This window comes from Bos mutus, chromosome 23 (assembly GCF_027580195.1).
Source record: "Bos mutus isolate GX-2022 chromosome 23, NWIPB_WYAK_1.1, whole genome shotgun sequence".
Classification (NCBI taxonomy): Eukaryota; Metazoa; Chordata; class Mammalia; order Artiodactyla; family Bovidae; genus Bos; species Bos mutus.
In genome coordinates, this window is record NC_091639.1 from 18,452,693 (window position 1) to 18,477,411 (window position 24,719).

Here is a 24,719-nt window from a genome sequence, read left to right on the forward strand (position 1 = left end):
GGCCAGAAGAGGCAAGAGCAGCTTGAGGATCCTAGAGGACAATTTAGAGCAGCCACTGTGGGGAAAGCAGTTGAGAGTCAATCAGAAGTGAGTAGGGACCTGATGGAGGAGATGACCGGTGCCCCAGTGCTGGGGGACTCTGGCTTCCTCTCAGTCTGCTGTCTCCGGCACATCACCAACCTCAGAGTCTAGTCCAGAGGACTTGCCACCTTGCCACTTGCTCTGCCTTCTGAGAAATGAAAAATGCCAGTAAGAAATTCTGAGCTTGTCATGCCCCTGGATAAATCTACCATCTGCTCCAGGGGAGGGGTAAAAGAAGAAAGAATCGATTATGTTTGTTTTGTTAAAACAGTCTCTTCCAGAGTGAAGCTTCCCAGGTGGCTCAGTGGTAAAGAATCTGCCTGCCAATGCAGGAGACACGGGTTTGACCCTGTGTCGGGAAGATACCCTGAAGAAGGAAGTGGCAACCCACTCCAGTATTCTTGCCTGGATAATTCCATGGACAGAGGAGCCTGGCAGGCCCCAGTCCATGGGGTCATAAAGAAATGGACATGACTTAGCGACTAAACAGCAACACTTTCAGAGTCCTGCATGATGCCATGGGACTAAGAAATGAAACAATGCCCAGAAAATAAACAAAGCTTATATTAAGAGCTTTCTCTGTTGCAGAGAAACAGAAAGCAGAACTTTGTCTGTGCAGTTCTTGCACATTGCAAAAATGTTGCAAGGTGACAACATTCTTACGCATTTTTGCATTTTATTTAATCTATTCTTGAAAGAATGTTAAGGCTGTCTACTATTACTTCCTCTATTTTACAGATAAGAAAATCTAGGCTCAGAGAGATGAAGTAATTCACCCAAGAACAGGCAGACAGAAAGTGATCAAACTAGCATTTACTCCCAGGTAGGGGTTGCAGAGAGTTGGACAAGACTAAAGCAACTTAGCACACAAGAACGCACAGTGACTCAAAGATCTCCCTCCTTGTGGACAGATTCTTCTAAAAAGGATGAGAAAGTAGGTGCATCTCATCTCTGTTCAAAATGTCCCAGATTAAACACGGCGTTCATCACAGAGCTCTACACTTCTATAGAGCATTAAAAAAAAAAATGGGCAGGAAACATTATATACATACGTTACCACTACATGGAATTCAATCTAAACCTGTGCAAGGCAAGACTCCCTCTGAACTCAAGCACTAAGTTTATTTTAAAAATCCATCCAGATTGCTATTTCAGTTTTCCCAGAAATTTGGTAAAGGGCAAATCTGCAAATCTGTGAGCTCCTTGAGGTCAACACTTTGTCTTGTATTTCTCTCCAATATCTAGCACAATATCTGGTTCCCTTTAGAAACTCAATAAAAGTTTGCTGAAGCCAGGTGTTTTAGCTCCAAAAAAAAAAAAAATTCTCTCCAATCTGACCTCCTGGTGACCTCTACCCCTCCAGATGGCACTGGTAAGAATCATGAATCCCCAGCAGCACCTGAGCACCTTGCATGCTTTGCTCTGTCTGAAAGAGCATTTGCTGGAACTCCCAAAGGTATCAGAGCCTTGAAACCCATGGGAGGCTTGTGCCTCTTTAACTGTGTGAGTAAAGCCCAACGCTAACTGAGGGTGCATGGGAGCCTACAGGTTCTGGACACAGGCTCTGGAGTCAGACCTCATCACTGCATAGACTATAGAACTCTAGCCAAATTACTACAAATCTCCATGCCTTGGTTCCCTCTACTATCAAGAATGACAAGAGCATGCATCTACAAATGTTGTTGTTGAGGATTAAATGAGTTAACACAGCTAAAGTGACTCAGAACAGTGACTTACACATAGCCACTGCTGCTGCTAAGTCGCTTCAGTCGTGTCCAGCTCTGTGCGACCCCATAGACGGCAGCCCACCAGGCTCCTCTGTCCCTGGGATTCTCCAGGTAAGAACACTAGAGTGGGTTGCCATTTCCTTCTCCAATGCATGAAAGTGAACAGTGAAAGTAAAGTCACTCAGTTGTGTCCGACTCTTCGCGACCCCATGGACTGCAGCCTACCAGGCTCCTCCATCCATGGGATTTTCCAGGTAAGAGTACTGGAGTGGGGTGCCATTGCCTTCTCTGCAGAGCTAGCACTTCATAAAAGCTAGCTGTTATTCATGGGGTGTGGCTCATTTAAAATGCCCCATTGAAGGCTCCAAGGGAAGGCAGAAGGCTCCTCTCCACACATTTGCAGACACCTCTCCAGTCACCCCTTCTGTCCAACTGAAGTGATTTGGAATGTGCCAGACAGGGCACTGACCTTTTCAACATCAAGTTTAATTAAGGCTGGTGAGGAGCTAACATGAAATGTTTCATGTCTTTCCATGTAGTTCAGTGAGAAAGATTTATTAACTCATTAAAATGTCTTGTTAGTTCTTTTCAGCTGCTCAGAATGACTGCTCTTTCCAGCCAGCCACTTCTCCCGGTAAAGATCAAGAATAGAATCTGACCGTGTTGACTTCTGAGGCTGGCATTTGCGTCTCTAGACCATGTTACTCCAACAGGAGGATCAAAAGTTTAAGCAAGCGTGGAGCTTTATTAAAACTCACCTGCCTCTAGTGATGGCAGAAGGCTGTGGATGTGTCAAGGTGAGGCCGTTAGGCTAGAACCTTCTCCTGCTTCTCCTTGCTATGGGGTGTTGCTGGTGTTTGAGGAATCCAGTGCCAAGGAGATTGGGTTCCTGGCATGTGCTGACCTTGCTTCCTGAAGACCGTCTGAGCCCATTAAACTCAAGCTAATTCACCCCCCTCTGCATTTAGCCCATCAGACTGTATCCAGTTCTAAAACGACCTCAGCTGCTTCCCTATCTGCCTCACCCTATCTCTTCAATCAAGTTGCAGATGTCTCCTGTTATTTTGTTTTTGAAGGCAGCAGAAATTCTCTTCGATATACAATTCCCCAAATTTCTTTCTCGCCCCCATCCCCACCAGGGCTTCCCTTGTGGCTCAGCTGGTAAAGAATCTGCCTGCAATGCAGGAGACCTGGGTTTGATCCCTGGGTTGGTAAGATCCCCTGGAGAAGGGAACGGCTACCCACTCCAGTTATTCTGGAGAATTCCACAGACTGTATAGTCCCTGGGGTCGCAAAGAGTCAGAAACGACTGAACAAATTTCACTTCACTTCACTTCCCAACCTGAAAATTGTCCTTAACTCTAATGGGCAATAATAAATCTGCATTTGCCTTGTTTGTCAAGGTATGCTTCCTCTCTGTTCTTTCTAGTGTTCTCTGGTTAGATTCAGTTCAGTTCAGTCGCTTAAGTCATGTCCAACTTTTTGTGACCCCATGGACTATAGCACACCAGGCCTCCCTGTCCATCACTGTCTCCCAGAGTTTACTCAAACTCATGTCCATTGAATTGGTGATGCCATCCAACCATCTCATCCTCTGTTGTCCCCTTCTCCCACCTTCAGTCTTTCCCAGAATCAGGGTCTTTTCCAATAAGTCAGTTCTTTGCATCAGGTGGCCAAAATATTGGAGTTTCAGCTTCAGCATCAGTCCTTCCAATGAATATTCGGGGCTGATTTCCTTTGATGGACTGGCTGGATCTCCTTGCAGTCCAAGGGACTCTCAAGAGTCTCCTCCAACACCACAGTTCAAAAGCATCAATTCTTTGGCACTCAGCTTTCTTTATAGTCCAACTCTCACATCCATACATGACTACTGGAAAAACCATAGCTTTGACTAGACAGACTTTTGTTGGCAAAATAATGTCTCTGCTTTTCAATATGCTGTCTAGGTTGGTCATAACTTTTCTTCCAAGGAACAAATGTTTTCTAATTTCATGGCTGCGGTCACCATCTGCAGTGATTTTAGAAGCAGTAAAACTTAGTGGTTAATAAGGTGAGCTGAGAGGGGAAGAATCCAGACCCTTTTTTTTACTAGTTGTGTGACTTTTAGCAAATTATTTAATTCATGTCTCTCACACTTTGACAATGGCGTAGAAGTCATAATAGTACCTTCCTCATATGGCTGTTGTATTAAATTTTTGAAAAACCAATTAAAGGTGCTTAGAAAGACTGTTTATCAAAGTTAAGTATCAGGTTTTAATACTATCAGGTTTGTTGTTGCAGTTTTGTTGCAGTTGTTATTGTTACAAGCTGCTGGTGGGCAGGGGTCCAATCGCCCACTCATAGGGCCAAGGAGATATAGATATTTAATAAGCTTCTTTGGATAATGGGTATTGATGAGGATAAGAAAGAGGGGAGAAAAATGCCAAAAAAAGGTCTGGGTTTTTAATAAACTAAAGTAGGCAAAAATGATTTCCCTAGCAACCAAATTTCTGAATGCATTTCCACCATTGTCTCTAGCTTCCTATTTATTATGACAATTTCCTGCTTTCAAATATTGAACACTAAACAGGAAATTAGTTAGAGGACGATGGTCTCCAGCCAAGGAGAGGAAAGCAATTTCCGTGGCAGAAGTAACCAGACACTTTTGCTAAGACATTTTCTTCAGAAAATGGATATAATGAACATGGACCTTGAAATAATCTCAGTGGACTTAAAAGTTTCACTCCTAGAAATGAAGGGCAAAGTTCCACTTCACCTGAATCGCCCAACTCGTCATCATGGTTATGTTTTAATTTCTAACTGGAGATTGCCTTTCAGAAATCCAGAGAAGGATCTGATGCTGCAGTTGGAAAGTATGTGGGCCCCTGGTGATGCCCTCATTGTGTTGGGGTCACTTATATGTATAGGAGCAGAGAGGCTAGGATGGAGCCTGGAGGCACAGTGCTATAAATGCAGGTGTTACCTATTTAGGGTCTTTGGACACTTTAATCACTAGAAATTGGTAACAGGCCAGATGAATTCAGGCAAGGCTTTATCTGGACTCCTGCCACAGCACAACAGAGCAAAAACAAGTAAGGAGGGAGGGCTGGTCCCTTCAATGGAATGCCGATAAGGGCAGATTGGAGGGTCAGGCTGGAGGGATGGCTTAGATGGTCTGCCCACCCATTTGGTGGTGCTGTGTACAAGGATCATGCACAGAACCCAAAGTTTTTTACCTTTTTGTACCTTCCTGTTCATCAGATCAGATCAGCTTAGATCAGTCACTCAGTCGTGTCCGACTCTTTGCGACCTCATGAATCGCAGCACGCCAGGCCTCCCTGTCCATCACCAACTCCCGGAGTTCACTCAGACTCACATCCATCGAGTCAGTGATGCCATCCAGCCACCTCATCCTGTGTCGTCCCCTTCTCCTCCCGCCCCCAATCCCTCCCAGCATCAGAGTCTTTTCCAATGAGTCAACTCTTCACATGAGGTGGCCAAAGTACTGGAGTTTCAGCTTTAGCATCATTCCTTCCAAAGAAATCCCAGGGCTGATCTCCTTCAGAATGGACTGGTTGGATCTCCTTGTTCATAATTTGCCCCAACTGCCCATGCTTGCCATTATTTTTAGGCTCTAATAGTTTCCTTGTATTTTGTTGATCAATGTTTCATTTAAAGTATTATCCCTGTGATTAACCCTTGCACAATTAAAACAAAACTCCTTAAGCAACACCATAATTTACATCTATATCTGTATTTGTATATACTAAACATCTATGGCTGAACAGGTAAAGAATCTACCTGTAATGCAGGAAACACAGGAGATGTGGGTTCAATCCCTGGGTTGGGAAGATCCCCTGGAGAAGGAAATGGCAACCTACTCCAGTATTCTCGCTTGGAAAACCCCATGAACAAAGGAGTCTGGCGGTCTACAGTCCATAGGGTCACAAAGAGTCAGACATGACTGAAAGACTAAGTATGCAAGGATAAATAAACATTTCATTAATGATGAAGATGATAAGTTTTAAAATGTCACACTAATGTGATATCCATACCAGTATCTAGTTACTCACTAGTGTTTCATAGGAAGTCTACCACTCTGGTCATTTCACAGATAACCACATTCATGTAACAGAAAGTTTCCAATATGCATCCTGTGGTTATTTCACTTGGGCTCATGAGTTGGAATTAACTAAGGCTCTAGTGAGAGAGTGAGTGAAAGTTGCTCAGTCATATCTGACTCTTAGTGACCCCATGGACTATACAGCCCATGGAATTCTCCAGGCCAGAATATTGGAGGGGATAGCCTTTTCCTTCTGCAGGGGATCTTCCCAACCCAGGGATCAAACCCAGGTCTCCCACATTGCAGGCAGATTCTTTACCAGCTGAGCCACAAGGGAAGCCCCAACTAAGGCTCTAAGGTAAATACAAAGACGAAACCTCTGAATTTTACATATAAACAGCTTGTGTTATCACTGTTGTTATTGTTGTTGTTTAGTGACTAAGTCTTATACAACTCTTTTACGATACCATGGACTGTAGCCCACCAAGGCTCCTCTGTCCGTGGGATTTCCCAGGCAAGAATACTAGAGTGGGTTGCCATTTCCTTCTCCAGGGGATCTTCCCCACCCAGGCATCGAAACTTCGTCTCCTGTATTGCAGGTGAGTTCTTTACCACCAAGCCACCAGGGAAGCGTAATCAATGTAAATCTTCCCAAAATTAATGCCAAGCAGTTTGATCCACCCCACTCTCATGCATACAGATACACACTAGCACCACCGTCCATGCCATCTCAAGATAAAACATCCTGAAAGTTAATCAGCAACTTTAGTAATAGTCAAAAGTTGTGAACCTAGCTGATCCAAGCTAATCTATGTACAGCAAGACTGAAAATATGAGCTTTGGAAAGTATTTTTGTCAATAATGGAAAAGTACCAATAGAGAAATCAATTCTGGCTCAAAGACAGATAGTAAAGATGTAGTAAGAAGCCAGGGAAAGTTGGCAGGAGTTTCAAAAGCAGCAGCCAAAATCCAAGTTAGAAAGCTAATAATCCTAATATCTAACAGCTGTGGAATGGTTACTCTCTGCTGACTACTGTACGTGCGCTCTTTCCGTATGGCCTCCCAGGTCAACAAGGTAGCTGCTATTCTTTTCTCTTTTACGTAGATAAGCAAACAGGCTCACAGAAGTTGAAAACGTTGTCTAGTAAGCGTTCACATAGTAAGTGTTGTCACATAGTAAGTTGTTGCTGCTGCTGCTAAGTAGCTTCAGTCGTGTCCGACTCTGTGCGACCCCACAGACAGCAGCCCACCAGGCTCCCTAAGTGTTCAAAGACAAAATTCACACCAGATCTGCTTGGTGCTGAAGCCGTGTTTAAGCTCTAGGGACAGTTGAAGTGACCCAGAAGAAGGGAGTAGAAGAGGCAGCAGACGGAGGACAAGCCCTGGTCATCCAGGTCCTCCGTGGATGAGGTATTCCGGCTCAGCAGCACACCAAGAGCCAAGGCCATATGTGTCCACCCATGGCATCTGTGTCTCACATGAAGTAAAGAATCCAAAGATGGTTCTGTACCAACTCCTGGGGTCCTCGTTCTTCCCCACCGAGGACCTGACAATGCCCCAGGGCACTTGCCTAGGCTTTGAGTTCTTTGTCTTAGGTTATGCCCCCCTAGGTGCAGAACCCAAGATGGAGATTTTCATATGCTTTGTTGAGGGAAGTTTCTTAGAATAAGATGAATGGTGAAAACAGGCGAGGGCAGAGAGGAAAGGAGAGCAAAGATTTATCTCAGCTAAAAAGTAGGCTGATTCCACAGGGAGTTCTGAGTACAGATGGCACCACAGAGTTAGTGCCACCTTGAGAGAGAGGGTGGCCATCTTTTCCACCCATGTCAGTCAGTCATTGACCATAAGTCGCCAGGAGGAGAATATAACCTCCTGGAAAAGGCAGCTTCTGTTTGGCTGAGGGGAATTCTCTGCAAAGTCAGCCCTCATAGCATTTGGTGGACAGGTGCCTTGGCAAGGAAAATGGGGTCTGGATGGGGCACCAATGTCTCCTATACATACCCGGTTACCCATAAGTCAATGAAGAAACAGAGAAAATTACAAAAAAAAAAAAAACTATTTAAAGCCAAATAACAACAGCAACAACAAAAAAAGGATTCTCTATCAAAACTTGTAGTTATAGCTAATGTGATACATACTGGTTCATTTATAGCCTCAAAAACATATGTTAGAAATGAATAAAGCCAAAATATATTAGAAAGGCATTCAACTTGAGTTACAGAAAACACAGAGAAAGTAGAAGGAAAGAAATATTAGTGATAAGAAAAGAGAGCAATAATGAAATAGAAAAATAGTGCAGAGGATCAAAAATTCTATATTTTAAAAACATGAATAAAAAGAAATAACCAGTATTATTGAACAAAAAAAGAGAAAAGCACATATAAACCATATTAGAAATGAAAAAACAGAGAATATGACTAGATTTACACAAGTTGTTTTAAAAGTTCTAAAATAATACTATAAATAGTTTTGGCAAATAAAGTTGAAAACATGAAAGAAATGAACAACTTTCTAGATAAATATAAATTGCCAATTTGATTCAATAAACAGAAGACCTGAATAGACATATAACCTTAAAAGAAATTGAGTTTTTTAAAAAACTACTTCAAACATACAAACACAACCCCAGGCTGAAAGGTTTTACAGGTAATCAAATCCTCAAGAAAGATATCACCCATACCTACAATTGCTTCAGTGAGTAGAAATGGAGGAAAAGCTTTCTTCCTCATTTTATGAACAACTATAATAATACTAAAACCAGGAAGAGGTCAAATAAGAAACAATAAAAATAGATCACTTCCATTTATAAACACAGATATAAAAGCTCTAAATATTAACAAAACAAGTTCAACAACATGTAAAAATGAATTCTACATACTACCAATTATTACTGTTTGTCCTAAGAATGTAAGAATGGCTTATTAGGGGGTAATTAATGAAGTTCATAACATTTAACAAACTAAAGAAGAAAAATAATGAAAATCTTAAAGGATGCAGAGTCTTATAAAATTCATTCATAGTTCATTCTTTCAGTTTTCAAATAAAACACCTCTTAGAAAACTAGGAGTTAAAGAGAAATTTACCTTGATATAAGGTATCTACTAAAAAATAAGCAAATATTAAGCAAATACTAGAAGAATTCCCTTAACATCAGGAGAAGACAAAATTAACTACTATTGCTGCTTCCATTGAAGAAATGCTAGAGGTTCTAGCTAGTTGAATAAAGTAAGAAAAAGATGATGTTTAAGACTGTAACAGAAGAAAACAAATGTTACTATTGCAGGTAGTATTGTAATCTTCATAAAAGTCCTGCAGAAACTAACAAACCACCTCTAATAAGAAAGTTCAGCATGGTGCTGAATACAAAATCAATACACAGAAATCAGTGACGTCTCTAGATACCATTAATTTTTAAAAACTGGAAAATAATCGTTTAAGTTATTCCATTCAAAATAGCCACAGAACTGTAAGATAACTGTAAGACGGCTTCCCTGGTGCCTCCGTGGTAAAGAATCTGCCTGTCAATGCAGGAGATGTGAGGTTCAATCTTTGGGTCAGGAAGATCCCCTGGAAAAGGAAACAGCAACCCACTCCAGTATTCTAGCCTGGGAAATTCTATGGACAGAGGAACCTGGTGGGCTACAGTCCATGGGGTCACAAAGAGTCAGACACGATTTAGTGACTAAGTAACAACAATAAATAAGATGACTGGGGGTAAACATATTAAAAGATGTTTAAGACCTTTACAAATGTTTGGAAGGAATTTTTTAAATACTTAGGTAAATGGATGTTTAAAATTATAGATAGGATACCTCAATGTTATAAAGAGCTATGCAGTTCAAATCAAAATCTCAACAGGGTTTTTCACAGAACCTGACAAGTTGATTCTATAAGGACCAAGATATTCTTGAATGGAGTAGGCAGAATCACTCAATCAGACATCACTTCTTTTTATAAAGCTACAGTCAGTAATTTAAAAAGTGAAGTTTTGGCATGGGGAGCCCAATAAAACAGAATGGAAGCAGACCATCAGACCAGAGAATCTATGGAAAAACCACCCTGTACGGTTGCCCTCTTGGGCTTCCCAGGTGGCCCTAGTGGTAAAGAATCTGCCTGCCAATGCAGGAAACAAAAGAGACGCAGGTTTGATCCCTGGGTTGCGAAGATCCCCTGGAGAAGGAAATGGCACCCCACTCCAGTATTCTTGCCTGGAGAATCCCATGGACAGAGGAGTTTGGTGGGCTACAGTCCATGGGGTCACAAGACACGACCTAGGTGACTTAGCACCCTGTACGGGCCATCATGAACAATGTTTCCTGCACCTATGAATACAAGAACTAGATACGCTTCACAAGGAGAGCTGGATACCTGCAGGCTTGGTCATTCCCATCCCAAGAGATCACATCTAACAGTTCTAAAAGAGGGAAGGTATAAAACATGGAGCAGCACATGCCCTTTTATATTGAATACTGTCATAAATATTTTGGGCTTGCTTATTTTCTAATTTTTCATTAGACAAAAACCCTGCCTTTCGATACTTTATATAAGACATGTTTTCCATTGCATCTCACTACTGTCAGCCATCCTGAGATAAAATAAAATAATAATTACCACACTGGTGAAGAAGCAGCATCAGATTAAATCTGAGGAGCCTGACCCCACACGGCTCCCTTTGGATCCTCTTCTCTATAGTCACAGCCTCTAATCTAATACCCTTCTAAGGAAGGGCACTCATTAGCGGAAGACAAAAACTTCACGTTATCTTGAGTATAAAATAAACAGAATTTGTCAAAAAAAACCCTTCTAAATTAGTACCTTCTTTTGTATATTCACTGACTCCCCCACCAAAAAAATCCTATTACATAATTTAGGACTCAACAAAGAGAAGGGATGTGTCTTGGCCTGCTCAGCCTCCATAACAAAATATCACAGACTGAGTGGCTTAAATAAAAATTATTTTTTTATAGTTCCAGAGCTCAAATTCCACAGTCTGGTAGATTTCGTCTCTAGTGAGGCCTCTCCTCTTGGCTGGTAGATGGTGACCTTCCTGCTGTGTTCTCACAGAGCCTTTCCTCTGCATGTGTCCAGAAAGTGTGTGTGTGTGTGTGTGTGTGTGTGGTCAGTTGCTCAGTCGTATCCGACTTCTTGTGACCCCATAAACTGTAGCCTGCCAGGCTCCATGGGGTTCTCCAGGCAAGATTACTGGAGTGGGTTGCCATTTCCTTCTCCACAGAAAGAGAGTAAGCTCTTCCAGAGCCTCTTCCTCTTCTTATAAGGACAGACTTATAAAACAAAACCCCACCCTTATGACCTCATCTAACCCCAACTGCCTCTATAAAGGCCCTCTCTCCAAATACAGTCACATTGTGGGTTGGAGGCTTCAATCTGCAAATCTGGAGGGATGTAACTTAGTCCATAGCAGGACAGTCCTCCAGTCTTGGGCCAAGAACATCCCTAAAACACGTGAGAACTTGGGGTAGATCCCACTACAAATTAATGAGGGGAAAATAGCATGTTCAATCAATGGTATTAGTGCAATAGGGGCGGGGCTGGCCCACAGCCATTAGAGACTGTTAGTGCTGCACCGGATACCGTGAGAACCTGGGTAGGGGGGACAGTTAGGGTGAGACCCAGAGTGCAGTTAGAGAGCCACTTGGTCAAAGGTCAGCCTGACAGTGGTCCTCGTGGCAGAGAGTGCAGTGTGAGTCGGATCAAAGCCTTCTCCCCGGGGTTCTCCAGGCCCTTGGTCCTTGAGTGAGCTAAGGGTGGGAACTGTGTCCCACAGGTTGCTCCGAGAAATTTTGAGAAGGAAGAGAAGTCAGAATATTAGCAACCAGAGTCAGGAGAAGGTCAGGACAGTCACCAGAGTTCTCTGCATCCAAAAAGAACAAATACAATGAAACCAAGAGGAGTGTCTCATTGAATTTTAAACTTGAAGTGTATTTTTTTTTTTGCAATTCAAAATCATTTTTGTTATTACTAAACCCATAATAAATGGAAACAGAAGTGTAGGCCATATCCGAATTACTTGTCTTGTTAATGAAAGATGGAGTTTGTGAGGGCATTTGAGAGACCTGGACAACGATCTAATAGATTACAGTTCCATTCCGAGGGGAAAAAAAAATACTTAGAAACCTGCAGGAAAGCTGTATATTTATTTTCATAAATAAGAATTTTATAGCCAATGCATGCTAACCATTTTACAATCCCTTGTAGAGACTACAGTCCTTGTTGGTTGTGGGAAGTTTCTAGTGACAATTAGTCATATGGTCTAAAGAGATATGACTTTGGCAATCTAGAGGTCTCCTCCATTGCCCAGGTTTGCCCTTGAAATAACAAAGATACAGAGAGGTCAACTGCATATTGACAGCTGACAGGTACATTAATGTGCTCTCAGTTATGGTAACTGAATCACACACGTTGTCATTACGTATCAAGAAGGCAAAATGCGTACATGCTTAATTGCTTTTGTTTTTCAAGCACGAAAGGAAAAAAACAATTTTAACTCAATAGAATGAAGGCAGTGAAAACCGAAGCAGAATTTTAACCAATCTCTTTGTAAAACTGTGAATTTATTCCTATAGCTCTAGCTACAAAAATGTGAGTAACTTTCCCTGTTTTAAAGATGTGTTTATTTATCGTAGCAAAAATTCTGAACCTGTGTTTCTCTAATATCATTTCATAAAAGAAAAAAACAATTTTTAAAAAAAATTCCTCAAAACTTTATCAGCTAAACAACATGTATATGAAGCTATAAAAAAATTTCTTTACAAATGAGATTTAATACCTATGCCAAATAGAAACAGAAGTATCTTTTACTGTGGTGAATTTCCACATGGTTCAAATGAAAAGTTACTATTATGCTTGTGAAAAATATCATATACAAATTAATACATGAAATATTAGCAACACAACATTATAAACAAACAACTATTCAAACACATTTTAATTATATAAAACACAGATTTGCTAAAAATAATACAGCAAACTTATATTTTAGAGTGAGAAAAAATACAGCAAACATATTTTAGAGTGAGCACTGATACAGAAATAAAAACCTAAAATTCTCATAATTTGATCAAAACATAAATAATTTTCCTTACAAAGAGGAGTTCTAAACATAAATAATACAAAAATGATGAGCTCAACTTAATTTTTACATAAAACTTCAATAATCACCCATTATCTTTGGACATATTAAGGATTTAAGACAAAGGAAAAATATTGAAGCAGAAAAATAGGTTTTCTGCAATCTTCTTCTAAAATTGACTACTATCATTTCTTCTTCCCATATGCCATTACATTTATGACAATAACTCAAACCTTCAATTAAAATATATGGTTTAAGCAGATGAAACTACAGAGAACTCATTTGGTCCCATTCATAGATTAAAGCTAAGTCGTTGTTGGCTCAAGTCAATGAACCTGCATTAGTCATCTCCTGATTTTATAAATGCTTTATTATTATCAAGACATTTTTTAAATTCTTTTCTAATTCCCCATATCCTACAGGACATTATGTCTCTTCAAAAACAGTATTTTTCTTCCTCATCAACATGTGGGGGCACATATTTGTTCTCCATCCAAGTCACTTAGACTTCATGGTAAGAAATATACAAATTTCATGTAGTAAGAACAAAATCAGACCCATCCAAATACCGGGATATTTTCTGAAAAGCAAAAATCTTACACTATTTACAAAAATGATATTCAATAATGAAGAACTGTACATGCTCGTCACCTCAGAAAAGCAGACTAACCTTAAAAAAAAAAAAAACTGTTCCATTTCAGGATGTATCACTCATACAAGGAACCTAAAAATCTTCTGCACTAAATTTGAAAATTAGATAAACTAATAGATTAATAAGTCAGACTTTTATTCTATTTGTAGTGAACTTGGCTACTTGATGCCAGAGTCCTCTCCAGATGTTCACGGAAATCATACACACATTAACAAGCAGTAATGACTTTTCACAGATCCTGTGTTGGCAGGACATATTCTGCACCTAAAGTTTTTGGTACTTAAGACTGATGACTGAAGAACTGTACTGTAGTTAATTTGAGAAAATAAGGTTATATAGATACATATCTCACCCTTCCCTAGAATTTTCCATTAAAACGCTGGTAGATTTTTATTTTGAGAAGAATTTAAAATATCCTATAGTCTTTGGGAACCAACTTTTAAAGCACCATGATATGCATCATTTCTCAGCCTTTCCTAACAGTTTATATCCATTGCTTCTCTCAAGAGCCTTGTTGCATTACTAACGCTGTGCCTGAGGAAGTCTTTTTCAACATTTAAAGTGTGTGAGTGCATCTGTGTGAGTGTCTGGTATGTGTCTATGTGTATCTATGCGGTCTATTTCTGTTCAGATTGGCAACACTTCAGATGTGAAGCTTTCTGCTTAGCAATTAATCTGCTTTCTAAATTTTTGCCTTGGCTCCTTGTTGAGCAAAAAATGAAAGGATAGAGCTGATCCTTTAGGAGAGTCAGTTAACAAAATAAAGATGACTTCCTGTTGTTCAGTGGTCACAATTTTAACTGGGTGAATTTGCTTTATCCTTTGGGTAGAAGATAGGGTATTCAGTGAAATTTTGGGGATGTTGGTTTATGAACTGTAAACTAGAAGAGTTAACGTAAGTTCATATTAGTATGGCTTCACAGTTGTGAGCCTACAGAGAGATCTAACTGACTCCAAGTCATATGTATATACACACATATATATATATATTTATATTTATATGGGTCTATGTTTACAGATGACAACAAGAATTAACACAGAATAAAACGGAAGGCACAAGAGGGTATTAATCTCTTCCTATGAGTCTGGCTTTCTAATACCACCCCTCCAAAAATGTCTTAAATAAAAAGTCATCCTATGATCATAGAGAAATATAATGAGTAAAAAGTTATCTCATGGCCAGAGTATCTTGTTTTATATGAGAAATCCATGGATGCTCAAATGCTATTTAAATGGAAGCTAAACCAGATAAACTGTCCTTTGCATGAAAAATGACTTTAGTTCAACTGGATGGACATGAGTTCGAGTAAGTTGGTGATGGACAGGGAAGCCTGGCGTGCTGCAGTCCATGGGGTGGCAAAGAGTCGGACATGACTGCAACTGAACTGAACTGAAAAATCTTCCTTACTCTTACTGTGTAACTCCCAGTGTTCCATTTCAACTAACAAACCCATTATTGACAAGTGTGTTAAATGCAATTAAATTTAAGAAAAGCATTTGATTAAAACTATGAAAAATAAAATTAAAACTGAAAACTATCACAAGAAGTAACAGATCAAAACATTCTATGACTGGTCACCACATAAAAGCTCCGTCGGTTTTTCATAGAACCCTTTATAAAACAATACCTGAAGCCTAACCAAGATCTCTTCTGCTCACTCACATAAATGGTCTCCAAACCAGTCAGTGAGTTTCAATTTGTGGAGCTAATCTTCCACGGAGGCCACCATTCCCAAAAGAAAACTATCGTTTGGGAGGTGAACTAATTTGCATCATTTGTGTTAAAGTCATCTCCAAAATGACCGTTTACAGAAATCATCTGTTAATGATTCTTCTTTGGTAAGACAACATTTTTTTTCTTTTTTTTTTCTTAGTAACATATGCTTGCAAAGTGTTTTAAAGTCATTAGTGATTGTTCATTCCTCAAGTTAGGTCACAATTATATCTTATAGATAGGTGGTGAAATATGCACATAAAGTATTATATCCCAATGTTAAAACTTTCTGCCACAGTTATTGTAGCCTATCACTTTCTTAAGTATATTTAAATACCAAAAGTTGTGTTTCATTTAAAGTGACATTGTGCTTCACTAAGATGACTCTTAAAAAGTTCCTCCAAACCTAAATGTTAAGTGGGTGTGTGTGTGTGTGTGTGTGTGTATTAGTCGTTCAGTCATGTCTTACTTTGCAACCCCATGGACTGTAGCCTGGCAGGCTCCTCTATCCATGGGATTCTCCAGGCAAGAATACTGGAGTGGGTTGCCATTCCCTTCTCCAAAATGTTGAAGCAAATAACAGGAAAAAATGAAAGACAATATCTTTATTGAAGAAGGAAGAGACAGATAAAATCCTTATTAAAGAAAGAAGAATCACCTTGATAATTACTTATAATTTCTTATATGCAATCTTTTATTTTTATAAACTATTTGAAATCTTTAACTCCAGACCCAGTAATAGTGTAGGAATTTAACAGTAAAAAACATAGTAGTCTATTGCCCTAGCAATAAAGGTTATTAAGATGATTGCCTATCACCTGTAAAGCTTTATACTGTCTCACTTGAAAAAAAACCTACTAGTAGAAAGAACAATCTAGAGTTTATATTAGAAATATAGTACCCCATTTATAATTCATCCTCCTAAATTAATATACCTGTATATCAGTATCTCTTTCCAATACTGTTATAGTCACTGCATATACTTCCTATTTATGGAAAATATTAAAATAGCTTTTAAGAAAAATATATCAGTTTTCTATAGTATTATTGAGCGCTTTATATAACTTTAATTCCAAATGATTGGTTATGAAACCTGGATGGGGGGGTAAATCTTTCAAAATCATCATTAATAATGAATTTGATGAAAGCATAAGAAGTTAAAACTGCAAATTTCTACATAACTAACAAAAAATATTCTTTAATATGAGAAAACATATTATTTCTATATTTAAGGAAGAACTACATCATCTCTTAAAAATTCAAAACTAACGTGACCTTTTTTCCCCACATATACCTGACGAGGCAATCTGTTTTAATTTAATTAACCCTAGAACTGTAATCAGGAACTGGTTTCATTATGACACTTTTTAAACTTTTTTCAACAATTTCTATCCTATAGCTTCAAATTATAGAAAAAGAATCTCCTTAAAAGTCTAAATATAAGTGACCATGAAAAGAAGTATTTGCTGATACCCCTAAGGGAAAAAATATGACAGGGCAGTTCTAATAAAAAATAACATAAAAAGCAAGAGAAACTGAGGTGTGACAAAATCTTATAGCCTAAGTTTTTTTTCCTACTACACAACCTTGCTCTTTTTGTTAAAAAAAAAACTGTTTGGAGAAAATTCAATCTTTGGAATACCCAATATTGAGTTTTCTAATATAATAATATGAAGAGAGGAGTATTATTGGTAATGGTAGACTGGATCAGCTAAAATCCATAGGATACCAGAATCTGTAAACCACCCAGACAGGCTCAGTGATATAATTAGGTGTTCCTTTCTGTAATTCCTTCCTGAGTGTGTGTCATTAAAGCCAGACGATTAAAATCTGCAGTACTTAAGGGAGGGGCATGACAATATCATCGAGGAATACATTGAGTGAATACTTCCTCCTTCCAAAATGAATACCTTGCATTATCCTTTTAGTTCTTTTAAGGTGGATTTTGGCTAAGGAGGAAGAAAGAAAGGAATGTCAACAGGACACAGAAACATTTCAGTCTATTGCCATCTTCAAATTATCTCTGAAACTAAGTTGCAATGAGTTTATTCAAGAGTTTATTGCTTTAAAAAAAATAGTACATGCTTTCCTATTATCATTTTTTTTAATTCTATGCCCTCTTAGATAAGTGCTTTAGCATCGGCTGCCATCCAATAATCTCACTTCTCAAGAACAGGTGTGGTCCTGTGTTTTTTCATCTTTACAAAGACAAGTGGCTAACTGTCTTCCCATGCAAAATCCCCTCTATTACGCTTAATTTTTCTACATGACTTTTAAAAACACAGCTCATAAAAAGAAGTCACTCTCCTTTAGTAGCTATTCAAAGTTATCTAGTCTTTCCCATTAGTCAGGCCTCTAATTTTAAATTTCAGTAGGTAGTATTCAACCACATTGCCACATTATGTTTAGCAATAGCTATATACTTCTTCTTCAAGTATTTAATCCTTCATTTTTCTTATACTCAATATACTCTCTTTTAAAAAATCATCCATGCTATGACAAATTATCCTTGTTTTGTTCGTTGTCATCATTTTCTTGTGGACTAGTGATTTTTACTTCTGGTTTTGGTGGTCTTTGAGGGTCCAAGTCAGCCTGAGGGAAAAATAGATGAAAATAAAGTATTTAGCTCTTTAGTTACAGAGGCAATAAAATTTACAAGGGAAAAAAATGACTCAATATTGTCTTTAACCCTTATAAATAGTTAATCCTTATAAATAATCCTATAGAAATACCTCTTCATGTTCACTGCCAGCTCCTTGAGACTTTATTTCCTCCTCCACCGCTTCTTGAAGCTCATTATTAACCTGCGCCAGTTCCTCGCCATTTTCTTCATCGGTCCCTCCGTTCACACGAGCAGCAGAACCTGCCTGCTCCTCCCTGTGATCTGGGATCTCCTCTGCTTGCTCTGCAGCTTCAGGCTCCTCCTGGTCTCCTTCTTCCTCTTTAACTTCACCATTCATTCCTGAGAAGTCGCCCTTCTGTTCCACCTCCTTGTTTTCCTTCTCTCTATCTTCTTCCTCATCTACTATTTCTGCTGGCCTCTGATGGATCAAAAGAAATAATGGATAAAGATAGGAAGCAGACCAGAGATTTTTCCATGGCACATTATAATCATATAATTACAGTATGACTGTCAAGTAAAACTTCCGTACATTTGCACATATACAGTATGTCCTGTGTAACCTCCACTGCATAGCTATAGATACCACTCTTCGCAAATATTTTCTCATTGAATTCTCACAATGATCCTATAAGGTTGGTAGTATTCCCATTTTACAGGTGAGAAAACTAAGGTACAGGGAGATCAAGTATCTAGGCCAAGATTCCACTGCTTATAAGTGGAAGAGCCAGAATGAGAACAAAGCATGTGACTCCAAAATTAATGTTCTTACTCCCCATGGCAAAGAGAAAATTAATAAGATCCTTGGCCAATGTTTAGTGGAATGTCTGGCCCAGAGGAGGAGATTAAAAAAAAATTCTTTGGAGAGAGGTTATCATCCCCATCACTAGTGTTTGGTATGTATTTAAATTTCTAAGTGTGAAAAAAGGGGACAACGATGCCAGGGATGTGAATCCAGGTTTTCTAAAAAAAAAATGCAGATAGCTTTCCATATAATGCCTAAGAAAGCTGACTGTATATCTGCAAATACAAAAATTGATTGTCGTGAAGATCCAAAGCCAAGAAACAATAGGTTCTTTCTATGAAAATGCTTAAGTACTTTGTAAACTCCAAAGGAGCTTTTACTGTTCTTTGGATACCTGTAAGTCTGTTTTAAAAGAGAACAAGAGGCAAAATTCCAGAGGCAAGATTTTGGAGAGAGAAAGACCCAGGTTCAAGTCTTGGCCAGGCACTGTCTATTACCCAATTTCTTTGAATTTCAGATTCCCCACGTGTAAAATAAGAATGTAATAAAACTTCCATGGGGAGTAAATAAGTTATATATAGTACCTAGCAGAGCACTTGGCACTGCATGATCCTAAAAAATAATAATAATAAAATAAAATATTTTCTCATTTGTTGTTCTCTTTCTTTCCTGCACCTACCATATTTCTTCATTGCCATAAATAAAATAAGTTTTTTTTTTGTTTTAAGGATCAGGTAGAAAGAACATAGAATTTATTTTATGTTAAGACCCCATACCTGCCTCTTTCCAGCTATCTGACATTGAACAGGTCCCTTAATCATCTGGAATCTGGAAAATGAAGGTTTGAGGTGCAATAACTCTGACCTCCCTTCTAACTCTGGAAGTCCATTCTCCTCTAATGGCCCAAATTCTTCTTGTGAAGTGAAAGCCACTCAGTTGTGTCCGACTCATTGCGACCCCATGGACTGTAGCATGTCAGGCTCCTCTGTCCATGGAATAAATTCTCCAGGCCAGAATACTGGAGTGGTAGCCATTCCCTTCTCCAGGGGATCTTTCCAACCCAGGGATGGAACCCAGGTCTCCCACATTGCAGGTGGACTCTACCATCTGAGTCACCAGGGAAGCCCCAAATTCTTCTTATGGGGCTATAAGTAGTCTTCTTATAAGTCACCATAATGTGCTCAGTTTTGGAAGTAAAGAAGGGAGGAAATGGAGCAGAGTAGACTAAAAATTCTGGATAAAATTCAACACATTATTTTGAATAGGAAAAGACATCAAAGAATGCAGAGCAGGGCAGTTAACACATCACGTGATTGCAGGGCAGGCGGAGAGAGCAGTAACTCAAGGTGGGGTGAGGTGGCCTGAGGCCAGAGCTCACACATCTGTGCACAGAGATTTCTACAGGACGGCATGACTGCATTTACAGGTGGAGAACAAAAGACAGGCAGCAAACACACTAACCACCCATCACCCGTAAGAGTCAAATGTCACTCTCAGTCCTCATACATTCATCATTTCCTAAAACCCTCACAGAAACCCTACGAAATAGGCTTCTGATGCCCATTATATGAATTAGGAAAATGAGAAATCACTCAATGCTGCCAGCATCACAAAGCAGGTGAATACACAGGGCTAAGGTGGAACCCAAGGCAATCCTGTCCCAAAGTCCTGTATTCTTCCTCACAGTAATAACACTAGCAGTTGATAATTTACCCAGTTGCTGCTGTAAGCACACTCAAGGGTACTTTCAATGGCCAGAAAATATGACACATGCAGCTGACAATAATACTTTTACTGTTTAAGGAATTATTAACCTGAGAACAAAACATTTCTGAATTTCTATTAAAGACCAGTCGATCGAGGGAAGGAACATTATGAAGATTATTAGGCAGAGTATGTGAAGCAGGACAGGACAAAATCCAGAAATATCATAGCACTAATAGCCAGTAAGAATAAAACAATTTCTTTGCAAATTATCTCTGAGAATTGGATAATTGTCTATTAGTCTCCTGGAAAATGTAACCTTTATTATGCCTAAACTTGCTTTAGGGTTTCGCTGGTGGCTCAGATGGTAAAGAATCAGCCTGCAATGCAGGGGGTCGGGGTTCGAACCCTGAGTCGGGAAGATCTCCTGGAGAAAGAAATGGCAACCCATTCCAGTATTCTTGCCTGGGAAATCCCACAAACAGAGGAGTCTGGCGGGCTATAGTCCATGGGATCATAAAGAGTCGGACACGACTTCACCACTAAACAACAACAACAAAATTTGCCTTATTAAAAACAACTTTGGGTTTTGGTTTTAAAGAGAAGTTAGCATTTTTTTTAATACAAAATCTTTAATAATAACAACAGAAAACTCAAATTTTAGTGTAATCATTTAGGAATCTAGATAGGTCCCTTGCTTCTGAGAATGTATTACAAGAGCTTGCTGAAGTCTGCTAAGGTAACTACTGCTGTCTCAGTGGGGAAAAGTCTGTTTTCCTTTACTGACATCTGGATTTATACCTAAAAGTTGCCAAATGATAGAGTGTTGGTTTCTGGTTTTGAGTTTCTCATCTTACTCCTTTCTTTACTCCCAAATGTATATTCATTTTTTTCCCCTTTAATGAAAAGACCTGGGCTGCGACATGCGCTAATCTCCATTTACGGACAGAGATACCCAGCCCTAAATCCAGGCTCTGTTCTCTTTGCTGTTATTGTCATCACTACTAACAAGCAGTGTTATGTTTTTACCCCATTATTTCTATTAGACTTTCCCCAGAACAGCTATTTTAGTAGTCATCAAAAGAAGCCATATCTGGTTAGCTCAACTTTCAGAAATGCAAGGTTATGGGGCTGAAATACCAATTTGATCAATTTAAATAGGATGATAACATTAGTTAAAAGGCTTATAATCTTTTAAAATACCCTGAGTGTAGTACGAAATTTACTACAGCACTACAATTCAGGGCAAAAAATAAATAAATAAAAGAAAGAAAAAATGCTTCTATGACGGATCTGTAATGAATAAATGAAAAGCAATGCGCTTTTTGGTGTAATCTCCTTTGAAGCAAGCATTAAATTATTAAAGATGTTTCCAGTGTATACATCAATCAAATCATCCCCAGAAGGAACACTGAGTTTTATACCTATATACACACACAAGGATAAAATCTATACCATAGTAAGTAAGGGCTTGCAAAGAAGTAAAAAATTTAAAAACCACTGCTTCTATAAGAGAGTGGGCATCCATTAATAGACAGCCACATTATATTTTAAGTGTGATCTCATTCCACTTCATCAAAAAAAAAAAAAAATCTTAGCAACTATTTAATTTCTTCAAAATCCCCAAGTTCTGAGTCCCTGCTTGTTAAGCTGAACCTGGCTGATTGCCAGCTAAACAGGGAGTCACATCCACTGGACCCCTGTGTCAGCGCACTGAGCGGGGGTGACCTGTGTACGGAGCCCACGTCCCACGCCGCCACTCACCCAAAGAACCTTACAAGATCCAGATGAGGTTAACAGTTTCAACAAAGGAGAGTAGACACAGCACCAAAAGGGCAGGGTTGGAGGGTTTGGGGAGAAAGAAATGGAAAAGGTGCGAGTAAGAAATCACAAGTTCAACTTGAGAAAGTGAAGAAGGAGGAAGAGAGACAGGCAGGGAAGAGCCCTTTTTCCCAGGTCAAATCACACTGTCCCTTTTACAGTGAAGGGAAGCAGAGCTCTCATACATGATGTCACCTCTCCTTCCTGCAAGAGCCAGTTCTCACATGATCCCAAGGGACTGTGTTCAGACTTGAAGAAGATCACGAGGTGGGGGGTGGGGGTGGAGTGCGGGGGTGGGCAGTGGTTCCTAGACAAAATTTCTGCCTACTGATGTCTTCTACAATGGTGATGTCAACTGGCAGTGTAAAATATATACTGTGCAAGATGAGACAGCTGTGGGCTGGTGGAAATAATGACCGCACAGAATTGAGTAAGGACCAAATGAGATCATGCACATGAAAGACCATTATAAACTGGAAAAGCTACATACATATGCATATATATATATATATATATGTATGTTTATTACTGTTACCACTCCATTTTTCTTGTACTGAATGGAAGGAGTTGAGAGGTTGTCTGTGAAATAGTATAGTATAGGATTTGCACTAATGAAATTGTATTCTAGTGAGCCACTTAGAGCAGTATCCTTTCTAAATCACGTTCACAGTGAAAACAAATAAAATAAAGCAAGACACAGCAGTCATCTTGCTCTTTTTGGTTAACACAGGTAAAATGCAGGCTGATGTTCAACTTCCAGTCCATTGAGACGGCTAGGTGTAATTTTCATAAACTAATCACCCTTGCTTTTAGTTACTTACTTTTATCTTTGCTTCTGAGTGCGCTGTCAGGCGCTTTTCACGACAAATTTACCATTCAATAGCTTTCTTTGTTTCTGAACTCTATTCACTCTTAAAAGTAATACAAATGTGTCACCAAGAGATACCAAAATAGGATGACTTCCATAGATTAGTATGTGCACTTCAGCAATGGACAACTTTTCAGTTGTAATGACAAGTCGGCAGTAGCCATTCATCCTGTTCCTCCTACCTTTGCCTGGAAGGATCTACCTTCCCTCTGATAGACCCACCTTCTCTCAAAGCTATCCTTGTCCCCTCAGGCCAGTTGTCACTCCTTATCTGCACCCTCAGAACATCATTCAAACTCTAATCTCAGTGTACTGTTATCCTCTGCTTTGTGAGATATGAAAACAGTGAACATGAATTGCAGTCGAATAGATGCCTCAGACAATGCTTGGAATGATTGTGGAATAATGGGGAAACATCAACCTTTAGCTTTAGGGAGGCCTTCTGGAAGTTTCTAGAAGCAAGGGTTCTTTCTTATTCATCTTTGTGTCCATCACCCTGTTTCCCACAGGACTGCAACTCGTTGTCTTAAACTAAACCCAAATGTGCCTCCTACAGATAAAAGCCAGCATAGTGTGTGCCTGAAGGGACAGGTGATGGTGACAAGACTCATGTCTATTGGGAACTCCATCCAGTACCTGATCTTATGTTCCATGTACTTCATATGCATGATCATACTTAAACTCACTGATAGGGCCCACATGGGATCTCATTGTTGAGATGGCTCATTATGTTGACCTCACAAACAAAGAATAAAACGATCAAGTGATCATTTTAGTGATCTCAAGTGATCCTTGAGACTGCCCAAACTGCCCAAATGACATTCTGTTTTCTCACTGGCACCTACCTTCTCAAAGCTACGAGACCACCAGATTCTAGACCTCCAGCTATGTGACCACAGGGCTCAACAACAGGCTAAAAATTAACCATCCCTTCAGAGAATTTTTCATGGGCAGAGTATAAGAAAGACCCCATCAGAAAGTGAGGACACTGGTTCTCCTGAAGGGCCAGTCACCCTCTCGCTTCCCTCTAATAAATTTCCCTTTTCTTGCCTGACTGCCTGGCTAGCTCTCTTTTTCTCTACACTCGCCTTACACTAACCTCACCACCATTTGAGGAAACTGCTATTCTCATCCCAACTTGCAGACAAACAAACTGAAGCATAAAGAGTTAAACTTGTTCAATAGAGACAGAGGGATATGAACACTTTTATGATCATGAGACTATACTATTTCCCCAAGATAATGTACGGAGCAACCTCCCAAACTGAACACCATGTTAAACAGTTACTTCCAGTTTCATGTCTTCTAAGCCAGTGGTTCTCCATCACCTGGCATCTTGTTAAATGCAAATTCTGAGTCAGCACTTCTGAGCCTCCGCATTTCCAACAGCTCAGGTGTGCTGATGTTGCTGGTCCCTAGAGGGCACTTCAGTTCAGTTCAGTCGCTAAGTTGTGTCCAACTTTTTGCGACCCCATGGACTGCAGCACGCCAGGCCTCCCTGTCCATCACCAACTCCCAGAGCTTACTCAAACTAATGTCCACGGATTTGGTGATGCCATCCAACCATCTCATCCTCTGTTGTCCCCTTCTCCTCCTGCCTCCAATCTTTCCCAGCATCAGGGTCTTTTCCAATGAGTCAGTTCTTCGCATCAGGT

At 39.6% G+C, this 24,719-nt stretch overlaps 1 protein-coding gene across 1 annotated transcript in view; it reads right to left on the bottom strand.

Moving 5' to 3' along the window:
- Positions 1-12,096: 12,096 nt before the first annotated feature.
- Positions 12,097-24,719, bottom strand: part of DCDC2 (doublecortin domain containing 2) — a 145,872-nt gene continuing 133,249 nt past the window's right edge. The window contains exons 9-10 of the mRNA XM_070360667.1: positions 18,039-18,347; positions 12,097-17,898 (exon numbers count right to left, since the gene is read on the bottom strand). Of these exons, the coding sequence (XP_070216768.1) occupies positions 17,800-17,898; positions 18,039-18,347 (408 nt within the window). The 3' untranslated portion in view covers positions 12,097-17,799. The remainder of the gene's footprint in view (positions 17,899-18,038; positions 18,348-24,719) is intronic.